The sequence below is a fragment of the Chionomys nivalis genome, chromosome 4, assembly GCF_950005125.1.
Source record: "Chionomys nivalis chromosome 4, mChiNiv1.1, whole genome shotgun sequence".
NCBI classification, from domain to species: domain Eukaryota; kingdom Metazoa; phylum Chordata; class Mammalia; order Rodentia; family Cricetidae; genus Chionomys; species Chionomys nivalis.
In genome coordinates this window covers 51,703,024-51,722,713 of record NC_080089.1, presented here as the reverse complement: position 1 = coordinate 51,722,713, position 19,690 = coordinate 51,703,024, and the positions used below count along the sequence as shown (strand labels likewise).

General features: G+C 43.0%; 1 protein-coding gene across 4 annotated transcripts; it reads left to right on the top strand.

Annotated features, from left to right (window-relative positions):
* The first annotated feature begins 8,283 nt into the window (after positions 1 to 8,283).
* On the top strand, positions 8,284 to 15,797 carry C4H11orf87 (chromosome 4 C11orf87 homolog). 4 transcript variants are annotated; one of them, XM_057768492.1, is made up of 2 exons: positions 8,284 to 8,907; positions 10,355 to 15,797. In XM_057768492.1, exons 1-2 carry the CDS (start codon positions 8,839 to 8,841, stop codon positions 11,186 to 11,188), a joined length of 903 nt encoding a protein of 300 aa, XP_057624475.1. In that variant the 5' UTR covers positions 8,284 to 8,838; the 3' UTR covers positions 11,189 to 15,797. The 4 variants fall into 4 exon arrangements, with proteins under 4 accessions (XP_057624475.1, XP_057624476.1, XP_057624477.1 ...); XM_057768493.1 differs by lacking the exon at positions 8,284 to 8,907 and adding an exon at positions 9,059 to 9,282; XM_057768494.1 differs by lacking the exon at positions 8,284 to 8,907 and adding an exon at positions 9,306 to 9,577.
* The last annotated feature ends 3,893 nt before the right edge of the window (positions 15,798 to 19,690 follow it).

Here is a 19,690-nt window from a genome sequence, read left to right as displayed (position 1 = left end):
TGGCAAGAGGTACAAAGACTGGAGAAAGATGTCTTAGGGTTTGGTTGTGTTTTTATCTCAAACCCTTTGCTTTGCTTGAGGTCTAATGGGGGTGGATTCGGAGAGCTTGGTGTAGTCACTGCTGCAGCTATTGGTAGGGAGCTGGGCTCTGTCTAATTCTCATGCAGGGAATCTAGAGAAAAAATGACAGACTGCTTTGGTGGCAACCTCAGGGAAGGCTGGTAGAATCAAATTAGTCTGCATTCTCCAAGGTCATTCAAGGCAAAGGGACAAGTATCTTTCTTGTAGTGTATGTGGGCCACATGGATGTGCTTATGGGAGATATAATTGTTTCATCCTGAGACCCTTTCATTTCATTGCTATTCCACTGCTTTATAATTACGAGTAATTCTGTTCCTAAGGGATTTTAGAATTGGAGGAGACCCTCATGCTGTGGGAAAGCAGTTAGAAATACTAGCGAATTGGAGCAATCAGCATAAACTTAAAATGAAGAAGAGTTAGGTGCTTTCCACATCTGTAAGTGGCACAACTCCCTTGATTCTGAGCTAGGGTAATCCTGAGGTGTGCATTTGGCGCAGTTTACAAGATTTCGTTGGTACTTGGCTTAATAATATTTCTTTTCATGACTTTCCATTCTTCCCTATTCCACTTTCTTGCTCTAGGAGAGGTATTCAGTACAACTTCTAAATACACTACTTCCATTCAAATTCTTGCCCCATGATCTACTGAAACCACAACTAAGAGACACTGAAAGAGAGCCTAGGAATAATTTTTTTTGGATTCTTGTCCAACAGATGATAAAAATAAGTATTGAAATGGTGACGAGAGGTGACGGTCCTCCCTGTCACACTGGACACTTCAACTAGGAATGGTTCCATCTGTGATGGAATGGAGGAGAGGATTTTGCAATACTATTGGCAGTTCTTAAGCGTGGTAACAATGGTAATTATGAAGTCTGTTGGACTGTTTATTGATAAATACCATCATTAGGCTTAGGTGTGTTTCCAGCTAACTGCTCACAAAGGCTCCATGTGCGTCCCAGAAGAGTTCTCATGGCTGCCATGCAGAACGTTTTTCCTGGAGAGAAAGGTAAAATCAGCTGAAAGACAGGGATGAGATGGAACATGAGTGAAGACAAGTTGCAAAGACTAAATCTCAATCCTGGAAAGTTTTTTAAATTAAAGATAAAATAATTTTTTTTGATAGACAAAGAGTGTAACCCTGAGATCTAAGATGGGAACATTTGAGTCAAATGTGAACTTTGAATTTGCAGATTGTGGTAAACATCTGGTTCTGTGGAGATAGTTGACTATTTATTGTTACAATGTAGCGGAAGAAGGGAGCAGCAGGGAAGAGGAAACTATCACAGGAAAGAAACCAGTTGGCTGGAGAAAGACTCTCCATGAAGGTTGGCTATAACAGAGTACACACACACACACACACACACACACACACACACACACACACACACAGGCTAGAGGAATAGAGAAAGAAAGATTATTTCTTTCCACACTCCAATATTTCTGTCAAAAACAATCCTGATTCAAAAGTACTTCGTAAATTGTCAGATACTATATTTGTAGTTTAAAAACGCAGACATATCTTTGAAATAAGTTACTCCGAGAGTCATCATGCATGTCAGCTTTTCATTCAATGCCTGAGAAAATCTTCTACATAACTGGAGGTACAGTGATACCAAGCTTTATCTGGTGATGCTGAAAAGAAAGAGGCCATTGGACTTTATTCTTTGGTTCTCAGAGCAGATGCAGGGCTATTTACTTTACACAGAAGGACCCAGCAGAAAGAACTGTGATGACTACACACAATGTGGAGGAAGCCACCTAATGTCACTGTGCTCTGTCAGGAGTTCATCGGATAGCAGCTACAATATCTGTGACCTAAACCAAGTGTTTCTCTTTTGCTATGCACTTTTATATTACAGAAAATAAAATCCAGGGTCAAATATATAGGCTGGTGTGAAATGGCTCACCTAGCACACACATGACCCTGACTTTGGCCACCAACACCACCATATTAAAAGGAGGGTGGGGAAGCTGTACAATGTCCAAAGCTAGAGTCAAACTCAGAAAGCTCACCTCTCCTTTCTTTGTACGAGCTTTCATTTCTAATAGTAGGAGATAATTTGTGTTAGAATTATTTGTTTTTTCCAAACCTTATTGATTGATTCCTAGATTCATTTTTTTCCCTTTTGTTCTAGATGGATTTATTACTGGATGTCTCTTTCTATTTCCACATTACAGTCTTAGTTAAAGTTAACTTGTATAAAATAGTAAGTGAAATCATAATGAGATATGGGTAAAGCTCAAGATGTTAATTTCTCATATTAGACTACTGTTTCTAACTCTATAAGGGCAAGATGTATGTCTAGACTAGTGGTTCTAAAGCAGGCGTGGTGTGTGGTCCTTTCCATTAACATTTGGCAATGGCTAGACATAGTTTAGGTTGTCACACCAGGGAGGGGGATCTAGTGGGTAGATCAGTGGGGTAAATGTCTGCATCAACTTCCTGCTGCATAAGTAATAATCTAACTTAATAGCAAAATGAACGCCTACTTACTACTCCTTGGTTCTTTCAATCAGAGGGCTACAGAAGGGTGGAAGAGCATCTACATCATGTTCTCTGCTTAGGGTCTTAGCTGATCCAGGTATCAGCTGGACTGGGCTCTTACATGGAGCCTCTGGGAAAGAATCTCTTTCTATATTTTCCAGGTTGTTGGCAGAATTCAGTTCCTATAAGTTGTGACAAGTCCCCACTTCTTGATGGCTGCCAGCCACAGGCTTTGCCCTCACTTAAGCCAATCTCTGAGCTTGTTCCTGGCTCTCCACATCTTCTAAGTCAACACTGACATGCTTCGAATTGCCGACTTCCTCTTGTGTTGCTAGCAAGAGAAAAATCCATTCTTTGTAAGAGCTTTTTTGATTGGATTTGCCCTACCTGATTTATTTCTGTATCTTACAGTTAAATATTTTAATTACACCTACAAAAGTCCTCTCACAGCAGTACCTAGATCGTTTTTTTTTTTTTTTTTTTTTTTTTTCTGAGTAAGCATTGGATTTAACCTTGGGGAACCATCTTTAGAAGTCTACTTATTATAATACCCTACAGTATTATATACAAGACAGTCTTTTACAACAAAATTTTTTTTATCTGGCTCTAAATGTCAATAACGCTTGGTCTAGGCATATCTTTTTATGCATGGTAAAAATATTTCCAGTCATTCTGTCATATGAAAAGCAGGTCCACAGCCTACAGCACTTCAAAGAAACACATCCTACAGGGTTTCTGATCACGATCCAGAACTCCCGTAATCCAAGAAATCACAAAGATTTTATCAATTATTTGATATATGTTGGTCCATCTCTTTACCCACCTCCCTCTGTGAGCTTACTGTATGTTCTTCTATTATTTGATGTAAGTGATGATTTACTGAAAATTTGGAGAATGAGGGAGTTCTTTGTATTTGGACAGATAACCAGATTGCATATGTGTGAGTAGGATGCCAATGCCTGATTTTAGAGACTTCCCTGTGGTCTCCCGTAGCATGCATTGCGGCACATAGGAGCCACACAGTAGGTCTTTATTGAATTCAACAACTTCTGAAGATTATGTAACATTAAGAAAATCATGGTGCTCCTATATCCAGATTAAGTGGGCTTTGAGATTTCATTAGAGAAATAAATATTGAGGTATAAAAGGGATGAAATAGGAGACTGGAAAGGTTGCTTAGTCAGTAACGTGTTTACCACACCAGCTTGAGGACCTGAGTTCAGATTTCCAGCACCTGCACACAACTTTGGGTGTGGTAGTTTGCACTCTAAATGCAAGCACTGTGGTTAGGCAGAGACCTAGTGCATCCCAGGGGCCCAGTGGTTGTCAGTTTAGCCTGACTGGCAAGCTCCTGGTCTCAGCGAGGAACCTGGACAGCTCCTGAGAAACAATAACTGGATTTGACCTCTGGTCTGTGCATCTTCTCCTTCTTCCATGCTCCATGTACATCCACACACATATGAATGCACACACACATGCGCACACACACATATGCACACACATACGAATGTATACACTCACCTGTACCGTCCTGCACATACATACATCTGTACACAAATACTCATGTGAGGCGGGAGGGAAATATGTTTTGAATTCCTTGACTTTGACCTGAAGTCATGTTCTTTGTGTATTTCTAAGTTACAGAAATCATCTGGTCCAAATTTCCACCCCAGTTAGACATCTCTTTGACACTCCTGAGGGGTTTAGTTTATGACTGAGTCCTTCCAGTTTAACCAAGAGTCAGATACTTCAAAATAGTAATTCTCAAAGCTTGTTTGCCTGTTTGTTCTCTGAACTAAATTTGGAAAACAGTAGACCAGACCCCTTTGAAATTTTTAGTTGCCATGTAAAGCCCATACACATAAATGTAGTAGTTGCAAACGATGTGGTTCCTAACACATTTCTTATCTCATATGGTCCCTATTTTACCAAACCCTCAGAACAATAGGTGAAACCCATTCACTTTGCAGACTCTGTTTTTTATATTATCTGTCAAGAAAATCCATTTCAAATTATCAATAGAAACAGTCCAGCTAGGGCTGTTTTTTTCCAAGAAAGAAAATGGGCTCATTTTTCAATTTAAATGAACCATAATACTTTCATCTCTGTGACAAACATACTACCTTTAAATTTCAAGATAAATCAATATATAGACAGATAAGACACAGAGCCTTAAAATGACTTTGTCCCCTGCATGATAGAACGTACAATTCCGTCAATATTTGTTACAGATTTTTTTTTTGATGTTGAATTTTTTCTTTTGGTCCCTTTTCATTCCTTTGGGAGCTGTATCTCCTCCAGGTTTCTCTGTTTAGTCCCTTCAAATGATTTTCTACTATGAGTATTGCATAAGAAAGAGTAGGCTTGGTGGTTGGTAAGACATGCTCACCTTTGGTGAAACAGGAGAAGTGGAAAGAGGACAACAAAAGATAAGGTTTAAACCCAAATAGATATATTTGAAGAGAAAAGTTTACACAGGGGTAAAGGACTTGGAAAATAATTTCCTTAAAACACATTGTACCCTCCTGGATGTTTTTAAAGTATATCTGTGAGTATGTATTTATTCACTTTGAAGACTCTTGATACCAGGTGATAACCTACTATTTACTTAGGGAAGTGTTCACAGTATGGAGATGATGAGTTGAAACATCCTTCCTGCACTGTGGTTTAGTATGTGATCCCTGTTGATGACTGGCATTGAAAGATGCTGCGGTACCTGCCCCACTTTGCATCTCTAGGGGTCATATCCCAGGCCTATGGCTGTACATTCTCTGTCATTATTTTCTTCCCTCACTTTTCTAGTCATCTTTACAAAGGATGCTAACTCTCAAAATGAATATTTTCTGAATTTGGCAGTCTAAAACAATGAAACATTTTTATTTCCCAGGATGAAATGTCAATGTTTGTGATTTTCTTTATAAGAAACTATTTTTTTTTTTAAAAATGCTTGCTGTGTGTTTGGTACTTAAAATAGTCCGACAAAGAAGATATTATTATTATCATTGCTGTTTTCTGCTTGCAGACAGGAAGATTGAATTGAAAAAGACACAAATGACTAGACAAAAACAAGAATTTCATTCTGTGCCGTGTTTAGTTAGCAACTGGTTAATTTATTACTGGCTGGGTGAGGAGTTGATTTGACAGTAACACGATACCATGAAGACATACCTCTGTAGGTGTTCAGAGGGCGGGGATCAGAAGAGATAAGAATAGACATAAGGTCAGAATTATCTGCACATTCGCTGGTAACTTCTCTAACAGCTGAAGGGCTCATGTCATACATATAGAGTGAGAATCCATAATGACCTACTGAAGTGTGACCTAGCATAGTTGCCATGGCTTTCACACTAGCCTGCTTAGTCCAAGGGCGTCTGTGGAGGTCTATGAACTGCTGCATAAAGGTGCGGATCCAAACAACAAGGACTTCCTATGTCCCCTCCTCTGGTTTCAAACACATCTGCCTTCTCTAGTGGTTTTTGTTTAATCCAACGGGGACTAGTTAGACAATGGTAATATAAAGTAGAAATAGAGATGCATATGTGCAGACAGGCAGAGGAGAAAGGGAGAGTGAAGAAGTTGTATACAGAAGGAAGAAAGGATGGTAAAAACATTCTGAGAAGGCTGGAGAGATATCCCAGTGGTTAAGAGCACTGGTTGCCCTTCCAGTGTTCAATTTCCAGCACCCACATGACAGCTCATAACCATCTGTATAACTCCAGTTTCAGGGGATCCAGTGTCCTCTCTCTGACCTCCACAGGTGGTGCACAGACATACACACAAACAAAACACTCATACACATAAAATAAAAATAAATAATTAAAAAATCTGAACTTAGGTTTCCTTCTATTTAGTATATTCTCGAAGATCTTATATCACTTATTCTGGAGACAAGGTCCTCTGTAGCTGGTCTCATATTCCTTATGTGGCTAGGGGTGACCTTGAACTTCTGATCCTCCTGCCTCCACCACCTAGTCCAGGGTTATAGGCACATACGAGCACACCCAATTTTAATCAGTACTGGGATCAAATCCAAAACTTTGAGAACACTAGGCAAGCCAATGACTTGTATCCTGAGCACCTCAGACAGGGAGCCGGGCCGTGGTGGTGGTGGATGCCTTTAATCCCAACACTTGGGAGACAGAGACAGGAAGAGACAGAAGGATCTCTGTGAGTTTGAGGCCAGACTGGTCTATGGAGCAAGTTTCAGATAGGCTCCAAAGCTACAGAGAAACCCTGTCTCCAAAAACGAAAAAAAAAAAAAAAAAAAACCAGAGAGAGAGAGCAATGTGTACCAGGTAAGGTAATCTACCCAAATCATTTGCAATTCAATAGCATGGTCTTCCAAATCGCCCTGAACTGTAACATGTTGTAAGTTATCTAGGGTGAGACCTTGTCTTTCCACAGATTGCGTGAAATGGCACAGACTCCTTGAGTACTTTTAGTGTAACTGATTGTCTTCATTGTAACAAAAGAGTAAGAACAGTGGCAAGCCCATCACACATCACATTATCTGGAATCAGGGCATGTAAGAAGAGTTCCATTACCAGTACGTTATAATCCTATTATAAGATATCGTTGAGATATGTCTCTCTCTAGGAGAAACCCATTAACTTTCCCTAGGAAATAGAACACAATGGGTTAATTCTGTGAAAAGATCTTTGTTTTTTGACAAGACAACCCCCCCCCCCCCCCGCATAAGATCCTCTTTAAATAGCCAGGTCTCTTTTTGGAGTATTCAAAAATGGGTTTGCTCTACAACATGCTGATGAGACTCAACTTTTCAAGAAGAGAGTGCACACAAACAGACCACTGTCTGTCAGGTCTTCATAGCGAAGCCTCAGCTGTCACAGTGAAGCAAGCAAGGTTGCACCACCAGGTCCCCTCACTCCAGGAAGGAAGGCTTATGCAAGCATCCGGTCACTGGCCATCATGGACTGTGACTTTGGCAGTGAAGGGCGTCAATCTGGGGTCTGAAGGAGCTGGGCTTTATTAAGCATGTACTAATATTAGCTTAAATAGTTTACGGCACTTTTCTTATCGACAGAGCTGTGAAGACAGAGCCGGTGCTTCCCTCCTCTCTGCAGTGCTGTGGATAGAACCCAGGGCCTTCTGCATGTTACACAAATGCTTTAACACTGCTGCTCCCAGGGCCCCAGATGACATGTCCTCAAATAAAGGAAAGCAGATTTGGGATGGAGGGAGGATATGATGTATCGTTCATTGATGGCGTGAGCAGAAAGAGGAAAGTGAGGATTTGGAGGGGGGTAGATGGTAACGTAGGGTCAGAAGGAGAAATCTTATTTTTCTTTTCATATCAGACCCCACTTCACAACTACAACTGATACAAGTGGGCACGTGGCATCTAGTGTTCCCATCAACCTTCCTTCCCGATTCATGGCAGGAGGCATTAACACAAGCTTCACCATCCAACTCAGGGAGTAAACATTGCACATTTTGCTAGACTCAAAGACAGGAGGTGCACAAGATGGGAGAGAAGAAACAATTTTAATGAGTTATCTGACTGTCCTTAGAGACCGTACAGACTTTGGTTTGTGTTCCAAGACAACTCTTCCAATTACGTGCATGAAAAAAAAGTAAGCGCTCTCTGTTTTGAAGATGGCTACTATAAAAGAATACACTAGTCCTGTTTCTGCAAGTATTCCAAACTAGTCGTTTGCTGGTTACATACAAGACGTTGGCAGGCTGCTGAGAGTCTTTCTAGAAGATGTATGCATTTAACTTAAAAAGCTAATGCATCAAGCACTTGGACAAAAATTAGAGTCAGTGAAGGAAGACTTGTCAAGTAGCACACACAATGCTGAGAACGTTTACAGGTCATAGGTTTTCTACCTTCCTCTTTCTAACTTCCCCTTTCAGCCTCCTAAGCCCATGCATGCTTTGTGTGTTCACAAGGTGAGATCCTCAAAAGAGAAGGGGTGTTCAATACACCGAATGGAGCCTGGGCCGGGAGATGGACTGTGAGGAAGATATCCAAAAGCAGATGGAATGACATACTTTGGTGACTGATGGAGACAACGGGGTCTCTGATGTACATTTAGGTCCCCCGCTTCGGATTCTGCCACAGTTGTGTTGACAAATGTCCTTGTCATCTCTCTAGTACAGGCAGTTTATTGCTTAGGATTAGAGGCCTTAAAAAAAAAAAAAAAGGATTTGGGAGTAGCAAGAACTCTGATCAGTCAACAGGAAGAAAGTGTGCCCCCAGGGGACAAGGTTCTCCTGAGGCAAAATGTACCTGGAGACCGGTGGAGGATGAAGCTCAGAGCAATGGAAGAAGCAAAGCTTGCTTCTTTCCCAGACCAAGGAGTGCTAGTGCAGAAGGTGGGTTGCTGGCAGGGTGGAGATGGGGGTGAGGGTGGGCTTGCTCCTCCCAGCCCCAAAGCTGGGGAACAGCAGGGAACTGGGACTGGTGTTGGCGAGGTTGTTATGACAGGACAAGGTGTTGGGTATGAGGGTGGGTGGGGGCCTGAGGGGTGGCTTGGAGCCCTGGCGGTGGCTGCCTGACGTCACCGGCCTCTCTGGCAATAGGCTAAGAGCTGAGCTCCCTGTAGCAGCGGCGAAGGCAGCGGCGGCGGCGGTAGCAGCAGCAGCAGCGGCAGCGCGGCTCTGTCTCTGGTCCCTGCGCTCCGCGCCTTCTGCAGCCGTCACTGCAGCCGAGGCGGGGGCTCCTTCTCTGAAGCCGGTTGGCCATTCCAGGTAAGAGACAATGGTCCGGCTGAAGGCTTCCATGACTAGGGAGCCCAGCGGCAGGATGTGGGCGGGTAAGACCACTCCCGCGGCCTGCGCAGGCACCTCTGGTCAGAGCTTTGGCCCCCGCCCCTGCCCCAGCGGAGGCTAGCGCTTTGCCTTGCTGCTCCGCAGTGCAACAGTTTGCACCTGCCTTTTGGGAGAGGCGAGGGAGCTGTGCTGCCCGCTGCGGGTCCTCCTGACTTGGTCCTCTACCACAGCCTCCGGGCCCTGAGGTCAGGGCCCGGGGAAGGCTGGAGACAAGGTCGGTTCCCCAAACTTTGCAGGCGGGAACCCTTCCCCTTCCAGTTCCTGCTCTGGGAGAAAGAAAAAGGATACAAGACGCTGTCAAGTGGGAGGCTCAGGGAGATGGGGAGGAGGGGGGCGTTTGCGAGGATATGCCTCCGCTGAGAAGGGTGCTTCAGCTGTTTTTGATGGGGAGGAAGGGGGAGGAAGGTAGCAGGAAAGAAGACTGGAGAAAGGTCGAGCATGATCCTGTGTGCCAGATCCAGCGTGTCAGCTGTGGCCAGGGACAGAGGCAGTGGGATGTATCCCCTGGGACTAGGACCTTGGGGATCTGAAGGTCCAGGGTGGAAGTGTCTGGATGGGAAAGGAAGCTTGCATACAGGGAGCCTGCTCGGAGCAAATGCTGGCGAGAGTAGATCCCGAGAAGAGGTCCATGGTGCTCAGAGAGGAAGGCAGTTGGCTTTCTGGGAAGTAGATAGAGAAAGCCAGCCTTGGCGGCCACTGTTGGTGACAATTAGAAAGTTGTGCAGGGGGCAGGGCGGCTGCCTTCTCTGCTGAGTAACCAGTGTCTCCGCGGTGCGGTGCGGTGCGGTGCGGACACCAGACCCCATCTGAGCCAGCGGAGCAGCTGGCAGCCGCTCTCCTGCGCCGCTAGGAGCGGTAGGATTGGGTCGGTGGGTTGTGGAGATGACAGCATCCAACTGAGGGTCACTTGACAGTGGTGGCAGATTCCTCTCGTTCTCCACACTTACCTTGGCGGTGGCCGGGACCCTAACTAATCCTGTTCTCTTTGCAGCACGGTGCCTGGGGAAAGGAAACTGGGCGCTTGGAGACAAGATCAAGGAGGACCGGAGACAATCTCCCTGGGGCCACTAGCTCTGGCCAGCTTGCCTGCCGGCAGTCGCTCCCTCAGTCCCTCCAGCGCCAGGGAGCAGTTGGGGTGGCGTGGGCTCTTGTCCTCGTCTTGGCTGGTGGGAACCGTGTGTACAACAGAGGAAGCCTGGTGGGTCTGTCCCCTCTCAGCCCAGCGCCGATGAGTGCCAGGGCGCCGAAAGAGCTGAGGCTGGCACTGCCGCCTTGTCTCCTCAATCGGACCTTTGCTTCCCACAACGCTAGTGGAGGCAGCAACGCAGGTGTCCGCAGCTCAGGCGCAGGTGGTGGCACCTGCATCACGCAGGTGGGACAGCAGCTCTTCCAGTCTTTCTCGTCCACGCTGGTGCTGATTGTCCTGGTCACTCTCATCTTCTGCCTCATCGTGCTGTCCCTCTCCACTTTCCACATCCACAAGCGTAGGATGAAGAAGCGGAAGATGCAGAGGGCTCAGGAGGAATACGAGAGAGATCATTGCAGCGGCAGCCACGGTGGTGGTGGGCTGCCCCGGGCAGGTGTTCAAGCTCAAGCTCCGATCCATGGAAAAGAAACCCGGCTGGAGAGACAGCCCCGGGACTCCGCCTTTGGCGCTCCCTCCAATGCCACCTTTTCCTCCTCTTCAACCCCTGGTCTCCTGTGCCAGGGTCCCTGTGCTCCTCCGCCTCCACCGCCAGCCCCCAGTCCACACGGAGCACACGCAGCTTCCTCCTGCTTGGACACAGCTGGCGAGGGCCTTTTGCAAACGGTGGTACTGTCCTGATTGTGTAGCCCTCTCCTTACCCCTTCCTCGTTTCCAGCATCTTTGCCATCCTCGCTTTTGGTCCTCCTTTCTTCCTTTTCCATTCTCCTCTGACCCCTCTTTCCTCTGCCCTCTTTCCTTACCTGCCCACCCTTTTACTGTTTCTCCTCCGCCGAGGCACTGTGCGGTATTTGTAAATATTGGGCAAGGAAAGTCTCAGAGGAAGAAATAACGCTGATAATACTTTATTGATATTTATAGTAATTATTACACTATTATTAACACAGTCCAAGCGCATGACAAATCACATAACTTCTCATTGTTAACGATGGCTGCATCTTCCCTTTCCACCCCGTGTCCCCCTCAGTAAAGAGGAGAAACCGCACAAGCTACCAAATATATAAAAGGTGTTAACATAGGAGGGGAGGGGGCCGGTGATGTTGTATATAGCTGTCAAGTGAAGGTTTAGTCGCCTTTCTGCCCCTCCCCCATGGGCCTTCTTTCACGGTTCCTTTAGCTTCTCTCCCCTCCCTTTCCCTCACCTTTAGCCGGGCTCAGGCGTTAGTATATTATAAAGGAAACATCTACATTAAGCACCAGAGACCACAGAGAATGTCCCAGAAAAACGTTTAGGACAGGTAACCCCTTTCTAGTCAGTCATCTTTTCACTTTTTGGTTCCCCTGGGCAGAGTTTTTGAGTTTACTTTTAGAAATATCTCTCGCTGGCCGAGCGCAAAAAAGCAAAACCCACAGTATCCGCTTTTGCCCCTTCCATCCTCCTCCGCCCTCCCCACTTGCACACTTGACTGGTGGCAGCTTTCTGTTTTTGTTCTGTTTTAGCCTCAGAGACATCGGGAGCTGTCCAGCTATGTCTGGTGCTGAATATGTCTCGCCTTCCTGATTACTTCCTCTGGTTGTGCAGGCCAAAGAAGGAGCTATTTTGGAAAGTGATTGTCTTGGTTTCGATTGGTTTCTTTCTTCTTTTTCTACAATTGGATTAGCGTGTACTATTGTTTTGCTTATTACTGAACATTGCATAAGTTACCTTTATGTAAAAAAAAAAAAAGTATTAGGTAATGTGCCGTTCTGGAAATGCAGTATCTAACCAACCAATATGTTTCTGTTTTATTTTTAGAATAAGTGCACCTTTGTTATATACTTATTATATTGGTACCAAATACAGAAGAAAACTATAGTTCTGTGATATGTCCTCCGAACTGTATATTCCTGTTCTAACTTTCCAGCTGTTGATATAATGGTTGCCACTGGCTAAGGAAGTCAGTGGTGCAGGCCTGGCTTCTGTTTCCGGAAGTGTTCTTTTGTATTTTACTCTGTAGTAGACTATTATAAAAAAAGATGACACCCACGTTTCCCTTTTTCTTTTGTGAATAGCAGAAACAGCCACAACAGAAAACAAACAATGGGTGCGCAGGAATGCCATCTATTAAATCATGGTTAATATTTCAACAGTGCCTGTGGTTCCCTGCATGCAGTTACCACCTGGAGGCAGTGGTGTGTGTGCTTGCTTGTACTGTATGTGTCTGGGGGAAAGACTGCTGGAGATGTTGGGCAATTTGGATGACAGGACATGCAGATTTCCAAGTTAAATCAGTGAATGCTTACAAGATAAAACATGTCTACAGCTTGTCTAGTTACAACTCTGTGCCTGCATCTGATAAACAGCAACGGAGGAGGATCTTTCTTCTTTTCTAAGTCTGGCTTAATTGGCCCCCCAGAACAAATAGAGAATATTGAGGAAAAAATAGAGTGAGAGAGAAGATAATTCTTTTGTCCTCTCTTCAAACATCAGGATAAACTCATCTATGCTAGACTCTGCTGCTGGGTGTTTGGCAGGGGGACCCCACACATATTCCTCTCCTGAGCCACTAGTTGCCCTCAGTTCTCTGTCTTGTTTCAAGTTGTATGTGCTTATTATCCAGAGAAACTATTGCCTCTAATGTTTTTGGTTATTATAAACTTTCCCAGGCTCAGACTGTATCTTTATAAGTTATTAAGGTTGATTTTAGTCACCTACCAGATATCATCCAAATCCTTCTCTGAAGCACAGGCCATCATTTAAGCATGCCACATTGTACCATTAGGAAGACCAGGCCTAATCTCTGGATACAATATATTAAACAATGAACAAGATTCTCTCCGGTGCCTTAGTCACTTCCTAGTAACAGGTCAGAGTGCATTCACTCCCTCAGACGACCAAGGAGCCCATCAGTGGAACTCTACGTTAGCTACAGTGAGCTCTACATTGGACATCAGACTAAGGCACTGTGAAAGAGAATGTACAGTAATCTCTTTAACTTGCCCTAATCCAACCATAACTCTTAACACCTTCTTACAGAATGGGTCTTGAATGTGAAATCCAAATAGAATCAGGAACCCAGAAAGAAGGAACGTCCTCATTTCAATGAGCTCCACTTAAGTGCACAGATCTTACTTTCTTCCCATTATTTGGTGCACTGTTTATTTTACAGTAAATAATTTCCCATTTTATTAAAGCAATAAGATATTCTGTTTTGAGTAGTGCTAGATGCTGATTCCACTTCCTTGGTGCTGAAGCGACTCATGTGTTCCTGCCTTATGAATCACAGTGCATTCAAGGCATGCAATAATAATCCCCTTCCAAGAAGCAGCCTGTACACCCTAGGGGGCAATGTCCTATATACTTTTCCAAAAGAAATAGAGGGAGCAAGAAATAAGCTAATTATGTGTATTTTAAAAAAGTCTTGATACCTCTAACCATAAGCACACATCTGTAATGTGCTATTTATTGTGCACCTTTAAGTGTTTATGCCTTTCCCCATCAATTGACTAGGGTTTAATATTTTGATAGTGTCCTGTGTAAAGATGATGCAGCTTGTTAATTACATTTCATACTGAATTTAATACGCTGTGAACCTGGTGGTGTCACAAGATTTCTGTGAGCTAGAATGAGAATTACATGAAATTCTAGTAGATCAGGTCCCACACCAAATTATTGCAATAAACATATAACAATGCAAATTTCTATAGACTCTGTTTAGATTGCTACTTAGTGAACTCAGCTGACCCATATAACATTCAAGATTTCATTTTTATGAGACAAATGGCAATATGGAAATAGCTAAATTTACTCTAAGGATTTTATTTACTGATGTCCAGTCAAACTAATTGCTTCAACCCTCTATAGCTACAGCTCAACTCCTGCACTTGCTATTCAGTATTAATAAGGTAGCATGCTTGATTCTTACTGTTTTAAAAAATGAGAAAATAAGGGAGAGAATGCCAATGTGTCAATTGTATGGGACTCTGACTCTTGAAGATGTAGATGGATACAATCTTTAGAATTTATATACACCCATAGATATGTATTTATATATGCATACATTTTGTACAAATTTACAATGGACTTTTGTATTCTCTTTTCTGTCATTATAAGTATGAGATCGAAACCAAATAGTTGTTCCATCGTCTGATCCAGAGAGGATCTGAGAAGTCAGGTAAATGCATGTACTTGTTTCTTTGGGGTCAAATCGGAATGACTTTCTCTTTATTTAATGGAAGGGAAGAGTCTTCCTCAGCTTGGGAAACTGGTAATTAGATAAGCTTCCTTTCCTATATTAGTGACTCAAATGTAGCAACGATAATGAAGTTATGACCACATCAATGTGGTCCAGCTATCTAGGTGGAATAAAAAGGTCTATCTAAAAGAGCTTTGGAGCCATCTAGACCACAATCATGGATTGCAATTTGAATTTTTTGTTTTTTCAACATATATGTTGTATAAAACATAACATATATCTGCTTATTTGTAGGTAAAATAAAAATATAACTCTTATTTGTTTAATTTGACAAGTAACTGTTTTGAAAATATGGACAACTTAGCTTTAAATGTTACTTTGGCATTTACTTTTACTCCCTTTTTATCTGTATCCATTGAACTGATTAGATAATGACTAAAACTTTTTTTTTCAATGATAGGTATAAGCTTTATGTGCTTTTCTATGAATAATGGCTGAGAAATTACTAATGGATATTATTTGAGAGTTACGGGCTAAATTAAAACCAGAAACTTTAATGTGGCTTCTAAAACCTACTCCCTAGTGATTCTAGGCTTCAAATCTGAAAAGCCACTTGTTCGTATTTGAAGGCAGAGGTTGTGGCTTGCAGATGTTACAGTTCATGTCAGAACGAATTGCCCCATCTACACAAGAAGATACTTCCTCTCTAGGATGAATATAAATCCAATTCTGGTTTGTTTTTCTTTCCCTTATTTGGTAACATTTGAGAAGCAGATATTACGGCTTGGCATCAATGTTTGTCATTACCACCAACCCGATGGCACTATTGGTGCCATGTAGGAATGCTTAGTGGAGAAAAAGAAAACGGACTTAGCTTTAATTGGGGGACAATACATCACTCAAGTTGTTTTACCTATTTGAGGCAGGATATTTCGCCGAGATGCATGGTTCACAGGACTGCTGTTATAGAGAGGCTAACAACAGTGACAGCACCCATAGAAAAAGTGATTTTTGAACTTGAGTATATCCAATAGATAGAATAAAACAGGTACTAGAATTCATGAAAAATTTGTTCTGCTTTTATATCAATAAAAGAGTTTTCTTGTTAATTGGTATTTTGGACACTATTTCCTTATTAATTTAGTGTATAGCATGCCAGGCTTTTTAAATATCTTACTCCGTTGCACTTAGATACAGTTTTCTAAAGGAGACAATTAAAATGGCTATGCAGCTTATCTGCTCTTCCACTCAAACCAGCTGTATCTCAGAGAAGGGATGTGTGTGTGTATGTGTGTGTGTGTGTGTGTGTGTGTGAGAGAGAGAGAGAGAGAGAGAGAGAGAGAGAAAGAGAGAGAGAGAGAGAGAGAATGAATATGGGAGTCTATGAGTATGTGTATGTGTGAGAGAGAATGTGTGTGTATTTGGTATAACCCAGTAAACTGAGTCTAGTGTGAGAATTCAGTGGTTCTTCTAAGTACCAACTCAAAGTCTTGAGAATATTTCCTCTTCCACTTTCGCTGCTCTAACATAACCTAGTCCATCAGGAAGAAATGTGTTAAGCACCATATTTTGCCCTCAAAGAGGGATATCTCAGGTTCACACAAATCCAGAATGGCCCTGGTTGAGCCCTGTGGAAATGCAGCTTGCTGGGGACGTTCCTTACTGTGTGCTGCTATTGTCCTACCCTGCCTTCCTCCTGCCATCCGTTGTTATAGTCTCAGACCCTGACCTTTGTCTCCAGTCTGTAATTTAATGCAGGACTCTTCATCCCAGCCTTCCCATTCCAGCACTCTCATTCCACCTCCCTATACAGTGAGGGTCTGACTTTCCTGACCTGCATTGAAAGTCATGAATTCTTTCTCAGGGTCGTAAATCAAACCACTACCTCTGCCACCTCAACTCTGCTATTCTTGTAACATGTTAGATGTCACGCAGAAGCATTTCTTCTGAAGTTGTATAGCCTCACACTTCTAAGGTCACACAGTCCAATATCTGAGAAGATGCCGGCTTGTCATTTACCCGCAGATCTGTTTAGAGGTTTACCAGACACTACCCACAGTATTTTTGCCTCCTAACAATTATAGAGGAATGAAAATCCTCCATGGCTACTTACCTCACTTTATTCTTCTGTTTTATCATTTTTTCTCAGAATTGCCCTGGATTAAAAGAGGGTAGCTGTTTCTCCTCATGGTCCCTCTTCTCTTCCAGATATTCTTCCTACAGTCACTAACTTTCCTCTTCCTGGGTGTCCCTAGTGCTTCATTCTTAGCAATGGCTGGAGTGAGAGTAGGAAGCGTGATTGGAAGCTTATTGGTAAGATTCTCCAAGCAGCCCTGTAAGCAAACCTCAGCATTTATGCAAAGCAAGTGTGCTCATCATTAAGCCTTGTTCTTCTTTCCCCAAAGATTTTGATCATCTTGTGTTGAAATAACCAGGCCAGCTAAAGGCTACAATTATATTTTTATTTATTATAAGGGGAAAACTCACGAAACAGGAAATAAGAAATCCAAGCACAGCAGTGTCCCGCGGGAATGGCTCAGAGAGAGAGAGAGCATCTGGCGGTGCACAGGTTTTTCCTCAGGTCCCAGAAAGCCACGCCTTACCTGGGCTCCACCTCTTAAAGAAAATTGGCTAACAAGGTTTTCACCATCATCTCCCCCTTTTGTCTAAACAAGAGTGATCCAAACCTGATACAAAACTATATGCAATAGGAACAGACATCAAACAACATAAGCAAGGAACACATGACAAATGTTTTAATAAACATTCTATTTTAAGGAGTCCAAATCTTACATTGGGAATAAGCTTGGCTAAATCATAAGAGAAGGTAACTACAACTGTCTAGTCTTCAACCCCATCAAAAGCCTGAGAAGGGAGATAATATTACTTGAGTAGACAGGAAGTGCAATCAAGCAGCTTCCAAAGCGAGCAGAATATGACGGAGACAATTAGCTACCTGAGCAATCACCCAAAGTCTCATTTGTAATGTTGAAGCAGCCAACTTTGGCTAAGGCCTAGCGTAACTGACAGGCCATTTTCAGAGGCAGGAAATTTTTAAAAACTGTCTTACCCTGTCTTGGCAAGATTTGATAGTCTTTTTCTTTGTGTCCTGCTTATCCATTTTGGAGACCATGTTCTTTGTCTGTGGTTGCTACCCACTCTAACCCTTCCAGTTTGTCTAGAATAACTCACTAATGATTGGAGCTTTAATCTTAAGTCACTATTTGATCTCCAAGAAAGCACAGCCACTTCCCTATACTGACCCATGACTGCCACACTCCCCAGACTCCAGGAGCTGAAATTGTGGATAGGCAATTCTAACCTTGAGATAAGATGGACTTCTATTGGGCATTGGATACTGAAGTGAAAATGAGCAACTAGCTTTACTGGAAGGCAGCAACAAGGATGAATTAGTGATTAAAAACCCAATCTCTGATCAAAGCTTCACTCCAGGAAGTGTACATTTTAACCTCAGCTGTTTGGTGTAATAGAAGGATGGATGTTAACATTGCTTGCTCTTACTGGGGTGGCATGGATTCATTTTCTTGTTCTTTGGATTCCTCAGCCAAGGATTAATCTATGACACATTAGCTATATATATATTTCTTTCGGGTTGAATATTGAAGTCTAATCATTTTTTCCAAATATACCATCTCCATATGTGTCCCAGATTGGAACTGATGCGGATAATATTATGCTCCTGTCTCTAAAAACAGTATCTTATTTTCCCTTACCTTACAGATAAGATACATTAGAAATGAGTGTTCTTAACCCCACTCTTTGATCTCATTGGGTCCATCCCTATAAACCTGTAAATTACCTGTAAATTTTCCTTAGCTGTGACTTTGAGTTGGGCGGATTAATTTTTACCTGAATGTCTGCCATCACTTCTCAGTGCATCCAGAATCTCTGAAGTCCAAGGGGAGCCTTTACATGTCACATGACACTGAAGTCTCAGAGACGCACTGAGATGGCACAGTTGTTCATGCTTAGCATACACACGTGCAAAGGGATGCATCCACTCTGCTTTCCTACGATTAATTTCATTTTCCCTATGTACTGTGTAATTCTTTCAAAAAAAATTTCCAGATGTTCCCTTCCCCTGTTTGTTTCCAAGCTGATACCTGGACATGATTTATGTCACCTTGTTGTGACAGAGTAGGAAGCAGTATTGAGAGGATTCTCTCTGGGTCTAGCTGGAGGGCGGCCAGTCTAGTCTATACCCTGGTGTGAGGACTATTAGGATTCAAGTCCCGTACAGTATCCACCAGCGTAGTGCAGGACTGAGAAGTTTTGCTTAGAGATTTAACACCTGAGTCTGTAGTAACTTCTAGGTTCCAACTGTAATCATGCCTGGAGTCCCCCAATAAGGGCAAGGAGTCTTCCTGGGCCCCTCTGTGTATCCTATTCAGACCATGGGAAACAGGAAGCATTCTGCCTATTGCCACCATAGGCACACCGGTGCCACCACTTTGTTGTTGGGGAAGAATGATCCTTCTAGCAGAACTAGGGAGATTGCTTATCTTATAGCCTCAAAGACCATTCACCCTTTAATCCCATCACAGTGCTGGTCACTGGGCCAAATACCTCTCTGTCATAACATTTTTCTCTGAATCAAAGTATTTGGGAATAAGAGCTCTATCAAACATATTCTTCCAGTCAGTGTCTGATTCCTCCTAAATGATCCAGGCTTGGAAGGTATGGGCTTTTCTATATGGTTCCTTAAGGACTTCATTCAGCATGATCAGACAGGAACAGACAGGTTTTAGGGGTTTCTGCTTTCTAAATGATAAACCCTAAAATCTGACCTCAAACTCACAGTTTAACTTGGAAAACAGAGCGTGGAAGAGAAACCAGTCTGCAGGCAAACAACCCTGCATCAGAAGGCGGTTCAGGAACCTTTTCTTGGTCGCCCTTGTTTGCACAAGGTGTGGATTTCAGGTTGCACATGACAAAGATTTGATCACCTTCTGCTACCTTCTAGAGTAAGGTGTTCCAACTAAGCCTT

Excerpts from the sequence above, each read along its gene's own strand:
- C4H11orf87 (XM_057768492.1), top strand. The coding sequence starts at position 8,839 with ATGAAGCTCAGAGCAATGGAAGAAGCAAAGCTTGCTTCTTTCCCAGAC. Across the intron at positions 8,908-10,354 it reads AAGGAGTGCTAGTGCAGAAG|CACGGTGCCTGGGGAAAGGA; the intron begins GTGGGTTGCTGG and ends TTCTCTTTGCAG.